Source organism: Erithacus rubecula, assembly GCF_903797595.1.
Source record: "Erithacus rubecula genome assembly, chromosome: 6".
NCBI classification, from domain to species: Eukaryota; Metazoa; Chordata; class Aves; order Passeriformes; family Muscicapidae; genus Erithacus; species Erithacus rubecula.
In genome coordinates this window covers 34585436-34606125 of record NC_136688.1, presented here as the reverse complement: position 1 = coordinate 34606125, position 20690 = coordinate 34585436, and the positions used below count along the sequence as shown (strand labels likewise).

The following is a 20690-nucleotide window of genomic DNA, read 5'->3' as shown; positions in this document are numbered from 1 at the left end:
AAGGCAAAACCTTCCTTTATTTTCAGTATTGACATGAAAAGATGTTGGATCCTTTCCTGGGCAGTTAGCCAGCAGTATTTTTTGCTGGATTGTTAAGAGGATCATCATTAAGCCTTGTTTCTACAGTGTCACTGGGAGTTTTTGTGTGCGATTGCTTGGTTGGATTTTTTTCCTGCCTTTAGTGACAAACCTAAATTTGGAAGTTTGTATTTTATTATCATAAAAATTCTTTCATGTCCCTGTGTCAGGTGCGCAGTGGATAATCTGAGTTATCCAAGTGTAAAATTTGCTTTTCCCAGTTTGTCCTATTTTTAGGCTTGGTCCAATTGAAAACTTTCTTGTGCTTAAGAGAAATATGTAGACTTTTAAATATAACTTGAACAATCAAGCTTCATGGGAAAATCAAGTTCTTGTATGTGTCCTATATTCTTGTAGACATCCCTTTAGCATCTTCTCATCTTAAGTAAAAGATATTTAATCAGTTTTTCTTGCACATCTTTCTTAGGTTTCAGATGGAGCTTTGAGATGCTTTGCTTCATTAGCTGACAGATTCACACGGCGTGGAGTTGACCCAGCTCCATTAGCTAAACATGGATTAACTGAGGAGTTGTTATCTCGCATGGCAGCTGCTGGTGGGACGGCCTCAGGACCATCTTCAGCTTGCAAACCTGGACGGAGTAGCACTGGAGCACCCTCTACAGCTGCAGACTCTAAATTAAGTAATCAGGTGTCAACTATTGTAAGCCTGTTGTCAACCCTGTGTAGAGGCTCTCCAGTAGTAACACATGTAAGAAATCTTTTTATACTACAGCTTTTTTTGGGGGGGGGCTTTTCCCTTCGTATACTTCGATATGTGCAAGATTTATGTTGCTATTCTATAGATAGATATACATATTTATAGATCTTATTTTTTATAGATATATATATATGTACACATATGTGCACACACACGTACATATAAGTTATTTTTAAAGAGGGGAAAAAAGGAAACATTTCATATGGAAATGAAACCCAATTCTGATAGTATTTTCTAAAGCCCTGTATATTTTTTATTGTTCAGAATTTTAATTATTTCCAGGATCTCCTAAGATCTGAACTTCCAGATTCTATAGAAAGTGCATTGCAGGGTGATGAGAGATGTGTACTGGATACCATGCGGTTAGTAGATCTTCTTTTGGTGCTACTGTTCGAAGGCAGAAAAGCCCTGCCAAAATCTAGTGCTGGATCTACAGGCAGAATCCCAGGATTGCGAAGACTGGATAGTTCTGGGGAACGTTCTCATCGGCAACTGATAGATTGCATCCGCAGTAAAGATACTGATGCACTAATAGATGCAATTGACACAGGAGGTAAGCAAAAATACTTTTTAAGACCTGCTATTTATTTAAAGAATAGTGTTGAACTTTAGTTTATAGTTGTGGGAACTTTAACTATTATATTTAATTTTATCTTTCAGCTTTTGAAGTAAATTTTATGGATGATGTAGGACAAACACTTTTAAACTGGGCCTCAGCTTTTGGAACTCAGGAAATGGTAAATTAATTAATAGACCCTTTAGAAGTTGCATTATTTATATAAAGGAAGATTTAAAAAAACTATTCTCCTTTTTCTTGTCTAACAGGTAGAATTCCTCTGTGAAAGGGGTGCTGATGTTAACAGAGGTCAGAGGTCATCTTCATTACATTATGCAGCATGTTTTGGAAGACCTCAGGTAGCAAAGGTATGATTTAAACTAACCCTTAAAATGGGTTTCCTGCTGACTTCTCATCTTGTTCTCTTCAAAATATCTTCAATGCAACATGCAACATGTGCTGTCAAATATTTACATATTCTTTGCAGTATTTATCAAAACACAGATTTTTCATCATGGGACAGTAGGGCAGTAATGAATAAAAGTAGTTTATATTAACTCTACAGATAGAAAAAGCAGAGAATACTTACAAGCATGAGAAGACTGTAGGAATGATGTATGAAAACTATATTTGCTGCTTTGGAAGATGAAATCCTAATTTTTTTTCATACATAAAAACGTTTGTTCTCAGACTCTCTTACGACATGGTGCAAATCCTGATTTGAGAGATGAAGATGGGAAAACTCCTCTGGACAAAGCTCGGGAAAGGGGGCACAGTGAAGTAGTAGCTATTCTTCAGTCTCCAGGTGAGTGCAATTTTTAAGTCCATAACCCTTGCTATTTTAGAAATGCTGATATATGTTAAGTTATGCAGCTTTTAAAATTCTACTCTATTAAGGTTATTAAAAAAAAAATATGACCTATCTTCCTTAACCCATAAAGTATGCATAAAAACCTTAGTGTTTTAAGATGTTGTTAAGTGAGGGAAATTACCAAAGAAATAACTGAGTGAACAAGGGTGATGAGGTCCATTTATCCTGCTTTTAAGCCGTGGGATCAGGATAAACTGGGATTTTGTTGTAGCTTCAGAGCATGTCAGCCTTGGTAGCTTCTCTGCTATCCTTCCTTTCTGCATGGGAACTGTTTCCCTGTTTCTGAGAATTCTGGTGCCACAGGTAATATTTGCTGTTAAATACTTCTATTCAAGAAGTCATGCACATGCAAATTTTTTTAGTTTTAGGAATTCATCTTCAGGTACTTGGATGTTAGTAAAGAAAACTTGGATGTTTTGAAGGGGGAGGTTTTTGGTTTGTTAATTTTTGCAATTGAATGTATTGAGGAAAAAAATTCTTCTAGGGGACTGGATGTGTCCTGTCAACAAAGGAGATGAGAAGAAAAAGAAGGATGCAAACAAGGATGAGGAAGAATGTAATGAACCCAAAGGAGATCCAGAAATGGCACCCATATACTTGAAAAGATTATTGCCTGTGTTTGCACAAACATTTCAACAAACTATGTTGCCTTCAATAAGGTATCATGAGAGACAATTTCTTAACACATGCTTAAAAAAGCCAAAGTAATCTAAAAGTTTTAAGTAATGCTAGTGATAATATATGTTTGAATAGAAATGGTTGTTTAACAAGTGGTGAGAGAGTGATTTTTCTTATCATTTTAAGCAGCATTTTTTCCTTTCTGGTGATGTGTTGGAAAAAAACTGGCTAGTCACAGGAGAGCAGAGCATACTCCTGACTGTAGCAGCATGATGAAAGAGTTCTGTGTTCACATAGTATGTTGTGTACACTATGCAGCAGGATTTAGTTACAGCTGTTTGTACTCACTGTAATGAAAATTGTGATTTAGTAGAGGAAAACTAATAAAATGATATCAAGATACATATATTGGAAAATCAGCAAGACTAGAAAAAGCTATTTTAGAAGGTTTTAGAAGACTTACTTAACAGCATATTAACTGGAGAGGATGCTCCTTGTAATTCTGTTGAATTGCAAAAAATGTAGTCTAATTTATTGCTTTGAAGGGAATACGGTGCGTGGCATAATGGTTGTGGTAAATTGCATCTGATTATAACCTCTTATACTACAAATATGACATTTATTCCTATCTCTTATTTATGTTCCCAGGGTTTACAGATACTTTGGCTGAAAATGCAAGATAAGAGAGGTCTCTAGTGGAGACAGGTTCCATATGAGCTGATGTTAGCTTAAAATAGGTCATTTTAAATAAGAGAAATAAGGAACTATGTTAACAGTCTATGCATGATTAATTGTTGTTGCAAATTGTGCAAAAAAAGTAATTGGCTCTCTACTTGAAAATTATCTTTATAAATCAGAAAAATTGTGGTTTTGGAAGTCAGTCAAAAAATTAATCTATAACCCTACAGGAGTGATTTGCTTTCAGATTAATTATGGTTCTTAGTGTGGAAGGCTGCATGATCTAATAATATATTTAGAGTTAAAAGTTACAGGGATCTCAAAACATGACTAAAATGAAAGGCTGAATACCTCTGAGAGTGACAAAGTGTGCAGAAGTGGGTTGCCAGTTTTAAAAGTGGATAAAGACAGGACATAGAGTAAGCTTACCTAGGAAAGGGTTGAGGAGAAAGGTATGTTCGATTGATAGTGCTGTAAAATCAAAAAATACTAGAGGTGCATTATCCTTAAAGATAATCTAGGACTTAGTAACTTAACTAATTTTTGGTTCCAATAATATGAACTGAAGCAGATTAAATTTCTTGTGTTTTGAAAACATGCATAAATAGAGTACAAAAGAAGTCTAATCTTCAATCTTTTTTTTTTTATTTTTGCTTGGTTTATCACTGTATGAACCTTCTTTTTTCTACAATCTTTTAAAGGAAAGCAAGTCTTGCGCTCATTAGAAAAATGATACATTTTTGTTCTGAGGCGCTGCTGAAAGAGGTTTGTGACTCTGATGCTGGCCACAACCTGCCCACAATACTGGTTGAGATAACAGCTACAGTGCTTGATCAAGAGGTAGGAAGAATGAAAATGTTATCCTTTATGAAACAAAAAAGGGAGTTAAATTCATTGATTCCACGTATTTGTTAATAAATAACCCTGAAACTTTTACATTGTCCATCTTTGACCACATGTGCAGTTCAGTGTGTAAAGTAACAAGATCTCCTTTGTTATTTTCTTTTCATCCCGATGTATTACAGGATGATGATGATGGCCATTTATTAGCCTTGCAAATCATAAGGGATTTAGTGGATAAAGGTGGTGATCTTTTTCTAGACCAGCTGGCTAGACTTGGTGTAATTAGTAAAGTGTCAACTTTGGCGGGGCCGTCATCTGATGATGAAAATGAAGAGGAATCTAAACCTGAGAAGGTAAGTGTATGGAATTGATTTATTAGCTTTATTTATTACTGTAAAACTGACACTCCTAGTAAAACGTTCTTTGTTACAAAAATTGGCAGGGCAGGGGAAATAGGATATTAAATTAATGCTTATTTTATACCACTTGTTTTAATAGTTTTCTACCTGCCTTTTCTGCTAGCATATTATTATCTGCTGAGTTTTCCTATTCATACTTCCTTGTGGTCAAGTTGTTTGGCACTTGGTTTTGTCTAGTGTTTGGAAAGTGACTGGTAAACAAAATGAATCCTTCCTAAAGTATTTGTGTCAAAAGTGTATCTTTTTTTGGTGTTCATACATTAAATAATTCCAGATGTTTTAAATGTTGCTGTCAAATATATTAAATATATAAAAAAAGAAAATAATTTTCTGCTTAATGAAAGCCGTAAGTGCATATTGAAGTTATTTATCAATTTCCAAGTCTTATTGCCAGTCAGATGAACTGAATGGATAACAGACTTCTTCTGTTACCAATTTAATTAAATTTTTCACTAATTCTGAAGTGTGTAATTAAACTTTTTTACTGTGGGGTTTGGGTTTTCTGAGCTTTCTTAGGAGGGATGCTTGGTTTTGGTTTTTGGGGGTTAGATATTAAAAGGCATATGGACATGGCCCTAGGTAACCAGTCATATGGGGCCCTGCCTGAGCAGGAATTTGGACTAGATGGCCTCTAGAGGTTTCTTCCAACCTCAGTCATTTTGTGATTCTTTTCTCACAATTCAGGTTTTGAACAGAGGTGGATGTTGCAGGCACTAGGCCATTATTATTGTTGAGTAGATAAATCTGTGTGTGAAAGGAAACTTCTAAGAAATATGTTATTTTATTAAAGAATACTTTTAAGGATATGTTTTACAGTCAGAAGTAGTATAGTTTCTACACTTTTGGTTTGAATATTTTTTCTCTCCTAAAGAGAGAGTGTCCCCTCCTTTTAAGAATGTGTGTGTTTTTTGCTTTTTTTCCATTGGGGTTTTTTTTGTTTGTTTGTGGTTTCTTTTTTTTTTTTTTTTTTTTTTTTTTATGGATTGGAGATTTTTTTGGAGTTCTTGTTATTAATTAATACTATGTTATTACAGGAGGATGAACCACAGGAGGATGCTAAAGAACTGCAGCAGGGTAAACCATACCACTGGAGAGACTGGTCAATCATTAGGGGAAGAGACTGCCTGTATATCTGGAGTGATGCTGCAGCCCTGGAGCTATCTAATGGTAGCAATGGATGGTTCAGATTTATCTTGGATGGAAAGCTGGCCACAATGTATTCCAGTGGGAGCCCTGAAGGAGGATCCGATAGCTCAGGTAGACTTTTTGCAATTCAAGTCCTGGTTAAGTTTTGAGACTCTTACATTTGTTTATATAATTTGATTTGAGCTATTTTGTTTTGCAGGAATTGGCTTGCTAAATAGTAAAGGATGTAAACAGGTGGAAGGTGGTCAGTTAATTGTGATGCATTTTATCAGATAGCATGTGGCCATAACTTGACTTTCTTGGTGAATTGTGTTAAGTAAACATCTTACCAGTAAAAGCATATTAACTTTTGTTTTGATTCTTCTCCATGCATACTTAATTTTTTCACCCCAGTCATTAAAAGCTCTTTGTAGTGGCCATCCCAGGAAAAGCAGGTTGAAATGGTGATTGGTTGGTTGCTTCTAGCTAGCAGAATGAATTTGCATGTGTTTGAAGACAAAGTAATGGAAAGTTTCTCATCAAGATTGGGAAACAAATTACAGTGTCTTAATTTGTTTGTTGGAGAGAGGATAAGGGAACAGACCTTATGCACTAGCAATGCACAGCTGGTTCTGATTTTCTGTACAGAATACAGAGCTTGTTCTGGATGCAGAAACAACCCTCCTTTTATTGTTTCATTTTTTTTTACAGCAGTTCATGCATTTATGAACCTACAGACATAAAATGCTTTGCAATATTATTATGTTTTCAATGAGCCATTGATAAAAGAACAGAACATATTGTGATTCAGGATGGAAATGAAGTGCTAATGACTTCAAGTCATGCATCAAGATTGGGGCAAGAAGACAAAGTGCAATATAGTGTTTCTGATTATAATGTAGCTAGAAACCACTTATAGATTTATTGCTGTTTTTGGTCAGAAAATGTGTCTTTGCACTCTTATTAATAAGGTTAATGCCTTAAAAGGTAAACAGATCCTGTGTTGAGATACTTGTTTATCATATAATACAATTCTAAGAACATTCATGAAGATAGTATTTTAAATTCTCCTAGTCCCTGGATGCTGAATTTTTTTGATTTTTGCTTCCAAATGATCTGGGCAAGGGGCTGAGACTATTTCTGTATAAGATGAGTGGAATGGTGACAGCTCAGATGAATTTGGAGTGAAGAGAATTTAAAAGAGAAGTCAGATTGAGCATTTAAGATGTTACTTCAAATCAGTCTTTTGAAAAAGATTGAATAAATTCCAAGTTTTTTAGCAAGGTACATAGTCTGAATGTCGTGAGGGGAAAGGAGCTAAATGTAGGATTAAATGAGCCTTCTTGCAATATGTAGTCAAATAGACATCTACTAAGATTGCTGATGTTGCAGTGTAATTTGCCTGAACTTTAACCATGAGCTCTAAGCATGTGCAGCAGCCTTTTTTACTTAAAAAATTAATATTGTTAACTAAAATGACTACAGTTCAGTGTAGATTCAGAACAATATCTTTAAGTCCTGAACTGTACTATATGTTCTGTGGTCCTAAATCATTACTGATTAATCTCGTGGTATACTTTCTAGTAACTTCCCAACTGGCAAGAATATAGGGGGTTGAGTAGTGAAATCTATTAGTGTGTATTGCATGATGAATTGGGGTGAGTGGTCAAGTGTATATACTGTGAACATTTTGGAAGGTCTGTACTCACCCCTCTCCACATTAACTCTATATTTGTTTTGTTTGAATTTTTAGAAAAAAAGTTCAATGCAAAAATTGATATTCAGTGGTAATTCTGAAGCTTTAAGTAAGTCTCAAAATTCTGTCCAAGGGAACCTGAAATTATTCCCAACCATGTAGAAATACAGTACTTTTGGTGCAACATGCTATATAATAAATTTATTAAAATATAATTATGGAAATCTGAAAACCTTTAATTAGCAGAGTTTTCATCTTGCGTATTAAATCTCAATTATTTTTCTAAGCCTTCTCTGTGTATGCTATGAAATTTAAGCAATAAAAAATGTTGTGCCTTGAGTGCATATTTATTTTTGCATTATTTTGTACTATTAAAAAAAGGGCAGATTTAAAGAGCCTAGAGCTTGTCATTGCAGCAAAAGGCAAACAGCAATAATCTTTAATTAGGTGTTTCCATGTTTACTTGAAATGGAATTTCTAAAAAGTTATATACTCAGACTTTTAATTATTAAAATACATATATATAATTCAATAAATGCTGATATTTTTTTGAATAATTTTTAAAACTTCTTATTTCTGAAAACCTTCTTTTGAAAATAGTTCATGCTCGCTCATTCTGAGACCCCTTTTTCAAAGACTAAAAATTTATACGGAGTTTCTTTGATCTTCCTATTATAATTGTAATGATGAATTAATGCATCTGAATTGCATCTTTCAGAAAGAGTTGCATTGTAGCTTTGATGTGACTATAGAATAATCACTGTTGAGGTAGAGAAATACACTACACCAAAACTTAGGACACTCTAAGACCTTTAATTTCAAACTTAATTTTGCATTGAATGTACTCAGTTGTTTTGCTCTTGAAAAAAAAATAAGCTACATAATGATGGAAGCAGTTGTTGGAAAAAACCAAATTTGTTTCTTTTTAAATAGAAAGTAGGAGTGAGTTCCTTGAGAAGTTGCAGAGAGCTCGAAGCCAAGTAAAACCATCTACCACAAGCCAGCCAATTTTATCAACACCAGGGCCAACTAAACTTACTGTAGGAAACTGGTCACTGACCTGTTTAAAAGAAGGAGAAATTGCTATTCACAATTCTGATGGTCAGCAAGCTACAATACTGAAAGAAGACCTGCCAGGCTTTGTGTTTGAATCCAACAGAGGAACAAAGCATTCATTTACAGCTGAAACTTCCTTGGGTAAGTATGTAGGTATGTGTTATGTGCAGGTAGGAACAAGTGTATATCAGATAGTTTTTGTTGCTTTTCATAGCTATGAGAAAATGTGACTTTTCTAAAACACATGTTGCAGGGTCAGAGTTTGTGACTGGCTGGACAGGCAAAAGAGGAAGAAAACTGAAATCTAAACTGGAGAAGACAAAACAAAAGGTTGGTGAGCATCTGTTTATATTTAGATTTTAATTGACTTTGTTTTATATTGCAATATTCTTACGGACGTGTAGTTTCCTCTTAGAGGATTAGAATCTCTGATTTTGACTAGATAGAATTTTATGTGATGCTTGAAGGGGGAAATATCAATCAGAAGAAAGCACTTATTTGGGTGATTTTATCCTACAGTCTTAGTAAACTGTGTGCTCCTTTAGAGGAAAACAAATTTTTTAAAAAAAGATGTAGGAAAATCCAATCTTCCTGACTTGCATTTATATAATTCTTTAGGTTTTGTGATTTGTTTTTTTGTCTTTATGCTACAAGAAAAGGTGTTACAATCAATAGTACAATTATTTCAGAGGCATATAATATTCTGTTCATTTAGGTACTGATTTCAGACTGAATATCAGGGTGACTGAGTGCTGGAAGTAAAGAGTCTGCATTGTTAAAAGTTGTGGTAGTGGCACAAAATTATTAAACTCCCTCATTTTAGATATCTTTAAAATTCTTCTTTCTCCTCAAAATGAAGGGGGAAAAGAAAAACTAAGACATAAAATATTAAGCTCTTTACAAAAAAACCCCCACAAAACTGTAGTACATTTTGTGATCCACTTATGCCAAGGACTCAGGCTAATCTATAATTTTGAACTGTCTTGTGGTTTCTAACAGTGCAGCCGATATATTCTGTACCTTGTATCTCCAGCATTTAAGGACATATATCTTAGGAAGTGTGACACAATTGAAAGTTGAAATATTGTGTGAATGATAATAGGTGGGGATAAAAGAAAGCCAATGCTAGTTAATTTGTATCTTCTCTGAACCATACTTTGTAGAAAGAGTGGCTCTTACCATAAAAGGTTGTATAGATGATGCCTTTGAGAGGCTATCTGGAACAGAGGCTAGACAATGTTAAAGAAATAAAGTAGGTATTTATTAAAAAGCCTTCAAAGCTTTACACCTTGGGCAGAACAAGAGCTTGGCTATGGCTCTGCCCAAGATGGACCAAAGATGGACTCTGTGTCACAAGTTTTCTCACTTCTATAAGTTTTGGTCCCTTTACATATTGGGGTTAATTGTCCAGTTACAGTTTCAGGTTGTGAAGTCCCATCCTCCTCAATTGCTTCGCCATTGTTTACACTTTTGGGCCTGAAGCTGCACAGTGTCCTTGATTCTCAGGCTGGAAAAGGATTGTTTTGTCCAACTAAACTTGAAGAGAACTTGCTAACACTTTATATGAAGTTCAGAATTACACACTAAGGCAGTAAAGAATCTGAAAAATATGAAGTCTAGAATGTGAGACATCATAGGGACTTTGTGTGAATTTGTTTAAGCAATGTTGATAGAGCATTCAGAAACTATTAAGCCTGCTTAATTTTGCATTTAGAAAGATCACCTGTTTCATGATACAGTTCAAAAAGAAAGATTGGCAGATTTAGAATCACACCTGCTCCTACTATCCTTTATGCTATAACTTAATACATGATGGTAAATTTCATTTCTGGCAGTAAGATTTTGTGTATTTCCACTTACTTCCTCTGTACCTTCTTTTTCTTTCACAACCTTTGCTATTTCATGATGCACATGAGTTTTTATTCTTTCCTTTTTGTCTTCCTGTTGTGGACTTAACTTGAAAAAAAAAAAGACCAAGGTTGCAGTATCTGGAAGTATATTAACAGTCTCATTACTCTAAGTAAGGTCTGACTTATGATTATCAAAATCCATTTGTAGGTACGCACTATGGCAAGAGATTTATATGATGACCATTTTAAAGCAGTTGAAAGTATGCCTCGAGGAGTAGTTGTAACACTGAGGAACATAGCAACACAGTTAGAGTCTGCATGGGAACTTCATGCAAACAGGCAGGTAAGTGTATCTTCTTTATTTTTAATGTTTGACATCAGTAGAAATTAGATAATGTTCAGACTAGTCTGTCACAATGTGGAGAGGAGTCATAGCATGTCTGCAATGCAGGAAGTTTTAATGCATGTATTACCTAGTTAGGTACTTTCCTAGGATATTATTTTTCAACTGAAGCAAGTGGACAGATTACTTTGTTTCATGATAATCATCTTTTTGTCTTTCAGTGCATTGAGGGAGAAAATACTTGGAGAGATTTAATGAAGACGGCTCTGGAAAACTTAATTGTACTGTTGAAGGATGAGAATACTATTTCTCCATATGAAATGTGCAGTAGTGGCTTAGTTCAATCGCTGCTGACAGTTTTAAACAATGTGAGTTCATTTACATAAGTATTTAAATAAAAGCTTCCTAAAAAATTAAGTTAAGGCATGTTCTGCAATTTAAAAGACCCTTTATTAATCTGTCTTTTTCCTATCTGGGTGAAAATTGGGCAGACTTGCTCCAGTTACTTGTCTGCCTATTGAAGATGAGCTATCACAATAGATTACTTTAGTTTGAATGAGCCTTTGAAAATCTAGAAATCTACTCTGTTCAGGTCTAGTGGCTGATGATTAGCTTTTCACATACAGACTTTAAATCGGGATTTCAGTGAGATTATATAGATGTTTTTTGCCTTTTTAAAAATTAAATAAATTATATTAAGTGTAACTTGTTTTTTTTCCTCTTAGAATGTTGATTTGGATGTGAAACAAGACTGTAGTCAACTGGTAGAGAGGATAAATGTTTTCAAAACAGCATTCAGTGAAAACGAGGATGATGAAAGGTAAAAATAATACCAAACCAAGACCATCCCCTTTGAAATTGTGAAGCAGTATGGTATGTTTAAAGTAATTTGAAGACAAATTACGTGTTCTTTCCATTACAATGGAATAGAAAATTGAACTTAAAAGACAGTATCTAATATTGAAGTAGCTCTAAGAGTCAACCTGTGGATTGTGAAATGAAGTGACTTTGTTCATCACTGCAGATTGGTGTCCTTACTGTGCTGTCACCATGTGAATACAACAGATACCATCAGTAGCGTGCTGAAATAGTTTCCTGATTTCTGAGATAATGTAGAATATTTTCTTTGTTTTATGGTAACATGGTAACTATTCTCTTTCACAGTCGTCCAGCAGTTGCATTAATTCGAAAATTGATAGCAGTGTTAGAATCTATTGAACGTCTACCTCTCCACTTGTATGATACACCAGGATCTACATACAATCTTCAGGTAAATGCACAGTGATAACAGCGTATCACACTGAGTGGTGCACAGCTGAAGGTTGTATGTTGCACACCCTGTCTGCAAGAATCACATTTTTGTAGATGTGGAATTAGGTAAAGAACAACCAAATTTTGGCATCTATTTCCTCTAACACTTAAATGCATGGCTCTTCCTCTGCTGTCACTTTATCATTCTGAGGTAAAAGTAAATTTTGATTGAAGAGATAATGTGTTTGTTCTTTTTGCCTTCATTTATTGTTGTCTTTATATAGGAACATGCCATCTAGTTAAAGGGCATGTTACTATGATTACAAGACAATTATTAGTAAGAACAGGGGATAGGCTTTAAAGGCTCTTGTCTATGACTCTGTGTTCAATTGGTAATTCAAGATGTCTCCAGGCTCAGCAGCTTCTTATACAGGAAACTATAAGTATTACTTGATTTTTCCCAGTTTATGTGGAGTCTACTTTTTTGTACTTGAAGGTGCAGTTCATGATTTTGCAACATTGGTAGGGAAGTATAAATAGTTCTGTTTTCATGTTAAGTGTCTAGGAAATAATTGCAAAAAGTTAAAAAACTACTGTTGTTGTTCAATATTTTTGAAAATAGTTTTCAGTTTCTATATTATTATATTTGCTAGTCAACAGATACAAACTATGAAGACGTAGGAAAAATGAGAAGTGGTAGCTGAGCGTGTAATTGACTTATTGTCATAAGAATTGTTTGGTTAATTGAAAAAGGGCAGTAGGAAATTACTTTTTCAAGTGTTTCATTAGAATATAGTGCTTGTGTTAGAGCAACAAAGATACTTGATAGGCCACTAAAATGGTTGTAGTGAAATACACTGTTTTTATTATAATTCCAAAACCTAAACAGGAAAGCCTGTATTAATGTTTAGCTGTTCTTTCAGATACTGACGAGGCGCTTGAGGTTTCGTTTGGAACGTGCCTCGGGGGAGACGTCTTTAATAGATCGAACTGGTAGAATGCTAAAGATGGAGCCACTGGCAACTGTTGAATCTCTAGAACAGTATCTCCTGAAAATGGTGAGCTGCATACCACATACAAAGTTCACAGGGAAAAGTTATATTCTGCTTCTTTAATATTTGATTTCTTTTCTTTCATGTGTAGGTAGCAAAGCAATGGTACGACTTTGATAGAGCTTCATTTGTTTTTGTACGGAAACTACGAGAAGGCCAGACATTTGTGTTCAGGCATCAACATGATTTTGATGAAAATGGAATTATTTACTGGATTGGAACAAATGCAAAGTGAGTTTTCCAAAGCTAGATATTTTAAAGTCAGACACAATAAACTATAATCCATGAACCAGGATGGGAACGAAGAATTCATACTGAAATTAATTGTGTTATTTTTGTAGAAGTGGGAGGTATCCTTTAACCAATAGAATCACCTTTCTTTTGGATCTTCTTAAATAGTAGAAAAATATGAATCGCTTGTGTTGAGAATTTGTTGGTACGTTTCCCTAAGAAGATGGAGGAATGGAGAAGTTTGGGTCTTTGTTTTTGCTTGCGATGGTTCTGTTTGATTTTGTTGGTTTGGGTTTTTTTTTTTTTTTTTTTTCTCTTTGCTACAGTGTTTTAAAAGGCAGAAACAGAGTGATGTTTAGAACATACCTGAAGTTATCTAATTATCTAAAATGGTATTGTTAATTTCGGTATGTGATAAACTCAGCTATTATATACAATTTACAGTAAATGTTGATTGTTGCTGAAACCAGTTTAACAGTAATTAAACAGTATATTTCTCTTTTTAAATACAGAACTGCATATGAGTGGGTAAATCCAGCAGCCTATGGATTAGTAGTGGTTACATCCTCAGAGGGAAGAAATCTGCCTTATGGTCGTTTGGAAGACATCCTGAGCCGTGACAGTTCAGCTCTCAATTGTCACACTAATGATGATAAGAATGCTTGGTTTGCCATAGATCTTGGCCTTTGGGTTGTACCATCAGCCTACACATTGCGCCATGCTCGAGGTTATGGGCGATCTGCTCTCAGAAATTGGGTTTTCCAGGTATCTAAGGATGGACAGAACTGGACTACTTTGTATACTCATGTTGATGACTGTAGTCTCAATGAACCAGGGTATGTCAGTGTATTTTATCACTTTTCATAAAATTGAGTGCAGTTAAAAATATGCTTGACTGTAGACTAATTTAATGTGTACTGTGGTTGTAATAATGTCTCTTTCTAAAGAAGTGACAAGTGATACAAATTACTAAGGATGAGCTGGAGAATAAGTGATTAATAGGTTTTCTGTGTGGTTCACATAATGGTATTTGTGCTTTTCCATCACTGTAAATGTTGCTTTTTTTTTTCTTTTATTTTTTTTTTTTGGACAAAATCGTAACTCCAACATTCATCCAGAGTTTGCCCTAGTGTTAATAGGTTTATCTATCTTGTAATATGTATGCATGATCAGTGTTACAGTTTTGTTTGCTTTGTTACTAAGGTTTTTTGATTTTGCCTTTTTTTTTTCTCCTGTTACCTACCAACACGCCTTTCTAATAAACTTAAAGGTCTACAGCAACGTGGCCTTTAGATCCACCAAAAGATGAGAAACAAGGTTGGAGACATGTTAGAATAAAACAGATGGGAAAGAATGCCAGTGGGCAAACACACTACCTCTCCCTGTCTGGATTTGAACTTTATGGCACTGTGAATGGAGTATGTGAAGATCAGCTGGGTAAGAAAAAGAACATGTATATCCTATTTGCTCCTTTAAAATGCCAAGGAGCGTAAAATATAAAAATCAGCGTGAAAAAGGAGGTTAACTTTTGTAGTTGAACTTGCTTAGAAATAAGCTCAAAATTATTCCCCATTCAATGCTTTTAAGTCTTTTCAATTTGCATTCCTTGTAGGAAAAGCTGCTAAAGAAGCTGAAGCAAATCTGAGGAGGCAACGACGTCTGGTCCGTTCTCAAGTGTTAAAATACATGGTTCCAGGAGCTCGTGTAATCAGAGGCATTGATTGGAAATGGAGAGATCAGGATGGAAGCCCACAGGGTGAAGGCACGGTTACAGGAGAACTGCATAATGGTGAGCATGAATTTATAAATGTCTGTTGCATGATTACATCATGCAGAATGGGTAGCATTAAAGTACTTCCTTTTTAATGCCTTGATAAAGTTGATAAAAGTTTAAATACTTTGGAGGGAAGAAGCATAAAATACTAGAGCTGTTGGGGTCCATTTGTGAAATTCTGTTTCAGCACAAGAAAAAAAATCTTGTTGTAAATGAAAATTTTATACAGCTTTGGTTAAATAAAATATTAATCTCTTATTCAATTAATTTATTTAATTAAAATATGAAACTGTTATTTAGACATCTGTTACAAACTATGTGAAGGTGAGTGATGCAAACTGATAAATTTAGCTTTGGGGCTGCAAAATCTGTAATTACCTTCCTCATTTCTTCTAGCTGAGCATTTGCAATATTTTTCTTGACTTTTGTTGTATCCTATACCTTTCCTACCTTGCAAGCTTCTTTGGGATCTAGTTTTTGTTTTTTAGTTGAAGCATGAAAATTTGTTAACTTACAGAGCAAAATAAAAATGTGCAGCAGACAGGGAAGTCAGTACTCAGAGAGTTAAATTATTGAAGAGGCTCCAAGAGAGGTGGTGATCTTGTCAGCTGAACATGCTTTTCCTTTTTTGGAAGGGAAATGAAACACCATTTTCCTTCTGTTCCCCCTTTTTGAGGTATAAGGCTTGCCTTGTTTCTGAAGCCACTTTTAGGTTCATTTTTAGTTAGACTTCTAGTTTGTTGAGTTGTCATCTCTCAAATATGGAGAAATCTCCAAAGTATAATCCCTTAAAATAATTTGAAATTGAACTTTATTTAAGTTGTTCAGTACAGCTTGTGGGGAAATCTTCCACCATCCATATATTTTTGTTATCAGATGCAACAGGATCCATAGCTACATTGTAACTTGGAAGTCTTTAGGTATTATTGGTGAATAATATTCTACCAAATCAGTGGTTTTGTTCCCATGTTCCAGTAAAACTTCCCATTCAACCATAGGTAAAATTGAGGTTCATTTATCAAATGGTGATACCAAACCATCTCATTCCTGTAACATTTTTTTTTCATATAGAATTTTGAAAATAGTATCTAATTTACTTTTTTGGTTGTTAACAATTGTAGACAAATGTTGACTTGTTTTATGCTTGTAATGATGGAGCAGTACAACTTTGAGTACATAATATCTACTTAAAACTTGTTCACATTTACAATTGCTTCCAATTAATACTTTGGGAAAGGAACTATGAAAAACAAAACTATTGATTTAGTTATGCTTTGAAAAAAATACTTGATTCAGATATTCATAAAGGGGAAAAATTATACTCTTGAACTACAATATGAAGCTTTTCTTCTTTTTGTATTTGTTAAAAAAGGCAAATAAATCGTAGAAGAAAAAAAAATTCAGATTTGCTTCACAACTTCACCCTTCAAAGATTTAGTGTCATGAAGCTACTCAATTATAGCTCATGAAGAAGGAATAAAATCATACAAGAATAATATGATCTAAACTTGCTCATTTGGGGACTAGATGTCTACTTATTATCTACTTTATCCATTTTAACTCCTTTTCCTCCAGAGTGATATTTGTAAATAGCAAATTGCTTGTGATGATCTGTTTTGGTCTAGGAGTGGTGACTTTTGGATAGCTAAAAGCTGAAGGTGCAAATGACAGTAATAAAAAAAATATTTTACTTGATATTAGCTCTTTTCTGTTTTAATAAAGAAAAATGTGCTTATCTGTACCTGATACTTGTTTTAACTTTGTCTGAGGTTGCAGAAGATTACTAAGCTTTAGGGATTGCATTTTTAGATGAAATGTGTTTCAATTAAAGTAGTTCCACCGATATTTGTTGCAGTTAAGATACAGTGAGAAATATTAGAAGAAATTTTTTAGGTGACTTTTAGATTGTGGTACATATTTAGACAAGTAAAAATAAATCATTTTGCCCCCATTTCTGTCCTAGTTAGCTAAATTCTGTATGTTACCCTCATTATTGAAGATTTATTCTATCTAGCTGTTAAAAATTTTGCTACTCAAAATAATCATTTAATAAAGGAATAGGAAAAGTAGCATCTCTTTGGAGTTTTCGTCTCCTCCTGGAATAATTTTTTTCTATTAAACATATTCTCTTTGCAACCCTGAAATTTTACTTGATGTAGCCCTTACTGATTGCCATAAAAAATTTTTATGAATAGGGAGTGTTCGAGTATGTGTATGTAACTTACTGAACTAAAAGATTTTGTATCACTAAATGAATTCTTTCAATTTAAGAATAAGAAATCTCAAACCAAGCAATTTCATGACATGTCTTCTGTTGGATGAATATATATATCCACAAGCATCCAACAAAAAAAAAAATTATTGAATGTCTTTGTAATGATTACAGCTTCTTGAGAGATGCTAGTAAAGTTATTGTATGTTTTAATATACATTTTTGTTATTAGAGAATCCAATTGTGGTAGATGCTAATAAAATTTTGAAGGATTCTAGTAGGTCAGGTTCCTTCCTGAAGGAAACTTTTTTTTTGGCTGGATTCTGCGATCCTGAAGATTAAGGCAGCAAGAATGAGCAGCCTCTAAATTGACAACATTACAAAATACTAAATTGTTTAGATTGAACACTTCCTTTTTAATTGGCGTTAAGGGTTACTTAGTGATTCCATTGATTCAGAGATGCAGCCCTTTTGAGAAGCTGATCCCACATTGTGGAGCTACTGTCTGACACGCCTCCTGTCTGCTTTCTGCTGGATCTCACAAACTCCTGTCCCTTTCCAGGCTGGATTGATGTCACCTGGGATGCTGGTGGCTCTAACTCTTACCGTATGGGCGCAGAAGGAAAGTTTGACCTCAAGCTTGCACCAGGGTACGACCCTGATTCAGCGGCATCACCCAAACCTGTTTCATCCACTGTTTCAGGCACAACGCAGTCATGGAGCAGCTTGGTGAAAAACAACTGTCCAGACAAGACGACTGCTGCTGCAGGCTCCTCAAGTAGAAAAGGAAGCAGCAGTTCTGTGTGTAGCGTGGCAAGTAGCAGCGACATCAGCTTGGGTTCGACCAAAATGGAGCGGAGATCAGAAAGTGTATTGGAACAAAATATAGTTTCAGGCACTGACGTCCATGAACCAATTGTTGTTCTGTCTTCTGCTGATAGTGTGCCTCAGGCTGACATAGGGTCATCTTCCAGTGCGAGCACCAGCACCTTAACAGCGGACATGGGAAACGAAAATGCAGAGAGGAAGTTAGGTCCTGATAACTCAATACGTACTCCTGGGGAGTCCAGTGCTATATCCATGGGAATTGTTAGTGTAAGCTCTCCTGATGTGAGTTCAGTCTCTGAACTGACTAATAAGGAAGCGGCTTCCCAACGACCCCTAAGCTCTTCAGCGAGTAACAGACTCTCAGTCAGTTCTTTGTTGGCTGCTGGGGCACCCATGAGCTCCAGTGCGAGTGTTCCGAACTTATCATCTCGAGAAACTTCTAGCCTGGAGTCCTTTGTGCGAAGAGTGGCAAACATAGCACGTACCAATGCCACAAACAACATGAATTTAAGCCGGAGTAGCAGTGATAACAATACTAATACTTTGGGAAGAAACGTTGTGAGTACTGCAAGTAAGTAAACTATTTTTATTTTTAGTTGAGGATATTGTTATTTCTTTGGCTTTTATTACACTTGAGTTTGGATTGTGTTGGCCTAACAATGTACTTAGAGCAGCCTTGACCTTGCGTGTACCTGTAGAACTCATGAAGGACTCAGAGTTCCTGTCGTAGTCTTACATTGCACTGTGATCTCAGATCACAGGAACCATGAAACAGAAAGAAATTTGAAGTTGATGATTGAAATTGATGTTGATTATATGTTTAAGGAGAGAGTATGATTTAGTCCAAGAGGATGAAAGTCTAGCAACAGTAGCTAATGTCAGGTACTTAGGCTTTCTGATATGTGTGGACTCTGCATATTTCTGCTATTTTTCCATTTTCCTCTGGAAGAGCAGTTTATGCATATTGTGAAGTGTCTCAGCATAGGAGCTAATAACATTGTACAAAGGAAAAAGAACTACAGTATAGTGAAATGTTAGCAGATTCCCAATTCTGTCAACCTTCATAGTATAATGTATTCTAATACTGAGTGTGTTTTCTAGAGATGGTATGGTCATTTAGGCTTAGATTCAGTGAACTGTTCAGGCATATTAAATGTAAGGAGGTTTGTAGTTCACTGTGTTTTAAATTACATTATGTACATGCTTTAACATTTGCATGTTCTCAGATTATATGTAGGAGCAAGGTATTAGCAAGGTAAGTTGTAAACTGGCTTATTGAGTTCACTCTTTTTTGAGCATGCTCCTATTAAAGTTGTTACTTCTTAGGTATTTTGTTCTCTGATGGTGATAGTATTTTAAACACAGAACAGCATTTCATGGAGTAGGCAGGTTAGAAAAAGTGAAATTACCCAAGCTAGAAAAGAGCATAAATTTCTTGTTAAGCTTTCATGCTTGTCATGTTTGTCTGTGAAGTTGGTGAAGGGAACAACTGAGGGTTGTTTAGCCTGGAGGAAAGGAGGCTCGAAAGAAATATTATTGCTCTCTGCAACTACCTGAAAGAAGTTTGTAGTGAGGTGAGGGCAGCCTCTCTTTGCAGTCAGGAAGCAACAGGGGAGGTTTAGATTATAGGAAAAATTTCCTCATTGGAAGGGTGGTCAAGCACTGGAATTGAATGGCTCAGGGAAGTGGAATCACCATCCCCTAAGTGTTCAGAAGCTGTGTAGAAGTGGCACCTGGGACCATGGTTTAGCAGTGAACATGGCAGTGCTGGGCTAACATCTGGACTCATTCTTTGAAGTATCTTCTAACCTTAACAATTCTATGACTGTGCGTCCTTATTTAGAAATGTGGTAATTGCTTTTAGCATTTTAAAATATTTTTGAATGCCAAATGTTTTCTTTTTTTGATGGGGAGATTTTTTTCAATGTATCCTTAAATTCATGTTGTGATCCTGAGGATGAGGGTGAAGTCTTTTGCAGCTTGCAGTAAAAATGTAAGATACTCAAAGAAACCTTTCCAGTAATTGAACCTCTTATAGACAAATAGTGACTCTGGTTCTGGAGTAGTTCTGTATTAAGGGGAGAGAAAAGAGACCATCTTTGAAAAACATGGTGAAATATTTCAACAGCATATTTAAAATTTCATGGATATTTGATACTATGCACTGCTAAAGTTAGAAATAAGAATGGGACAACTTAAACATTTAATTCTGTGACGGAAATACTTTATATTATTCTTCATGTAAGAGTTATTTTGGTTTATACTTTTTGTATGAATAGAAACTACAAATCGTAACTCGTGTTCCTAAAAGAGATCAGAGACTGAATTTGAGCAATCTCACCACAGTTCAGTTAGAGCATTGTAAAAACTTGATTTTTTAAATTAAAAAAAAAACAAATTTTTTTTTTTTTTATTTTAGCCTATTCAGGTTACAAAAACCCAACCAGCCAAAGACCAACCAAACTAAACCAAAAACCCCCACGAACAAACA

General features: G+C 35.1%; 1 protein-coding gene across 12 annotated transcripts in view; it reads left to right on the top strand.

Annotated features, from left to right (window-relative positions):
- Positions 1 to 20690, top strand: part of HECTD1 (HECT domain E3 ubiquitin protein ligase 1) — a 60000-nt gene that overhangs the window by 20455 nt on the left and 18855 nt on the right. For 3 of the 12 annotated variants that reach the window (XM_079309707.1, XM_079309705.1, XM_079309704.1), the window contains exons 5-26: positions 506 to 787; positions 1061 to 1349; positions 1457 to 1533; positions 1622 to 1720; positions 2043 to 2157; positions 2708 to 2882; positions 4221 to 4359; positions 4545 to 4715; positions 5816 to 6038; positions 6127 to 6171; positions 8536 to 8811; positions 8912 to 8988; positions 10717 to 10851; positions 11073 to 11219; positions 11577 to 11671; positions 12016 to 12121; positions 13026 to 13160; positions 13246 to 13385; positions 13898 to 14221; positions 14656 to 14822; positions 14998 to 15174; positions 17934 to 18770. In XM_079309707.1, coding sequence (XP_079165833.1) covers positions 506 to 787; positions 1061 to 1349; positions 1457 to 1533; positions 1622 to 1720; positions 2043 to 2157; positions 2708 to 2882; positions 4221 to 4359; positions 4545 to 4715; positions 5816 to 6038; positions 6127 to 6171; positions 8536 to 8811; positions 8912 to 8988; positions 10717 to 10851; positions 11073 to 11219; positions 11577 to 11671; positions 12016 to 12121; positions 13026 to 13160; positions 13246 to 13385; positions 13898 to 14221; positions 14656 to 14822; positions 14998 to 15174; positions 17934 to 18770 — 4231 coding nt within the window. The remainder of the gene's footprint in view (positions 1 to 505; positions 788 to 1060; positions 1350 to 1456; positions 1534 to 1621; positions 1721 to 2042; positions 2158 to 2707; positions 2883 to 4220; positions 4360 to 4544; positions 4716 to 5815; positions 6039 to 6126; positions 6172 to 8535; positions 8812 to 8911; positions 8989 to 10716; positions 10852 to 11072; positions 11220 to 11576; positions 11672 to 12015; positions 12122 to 13025; positions 13161 to 13245; positions 13386 to 13897; positions 14222 to 14655; positions 14823 to 14997; positions 15175 to 17933; positions 18771 to 20690) is intronic. The other 9 variants (XM_079309711.1, XM_079309710.1, XM_079309708.1 and 6 more) reach the window with 9 other exon arrangements.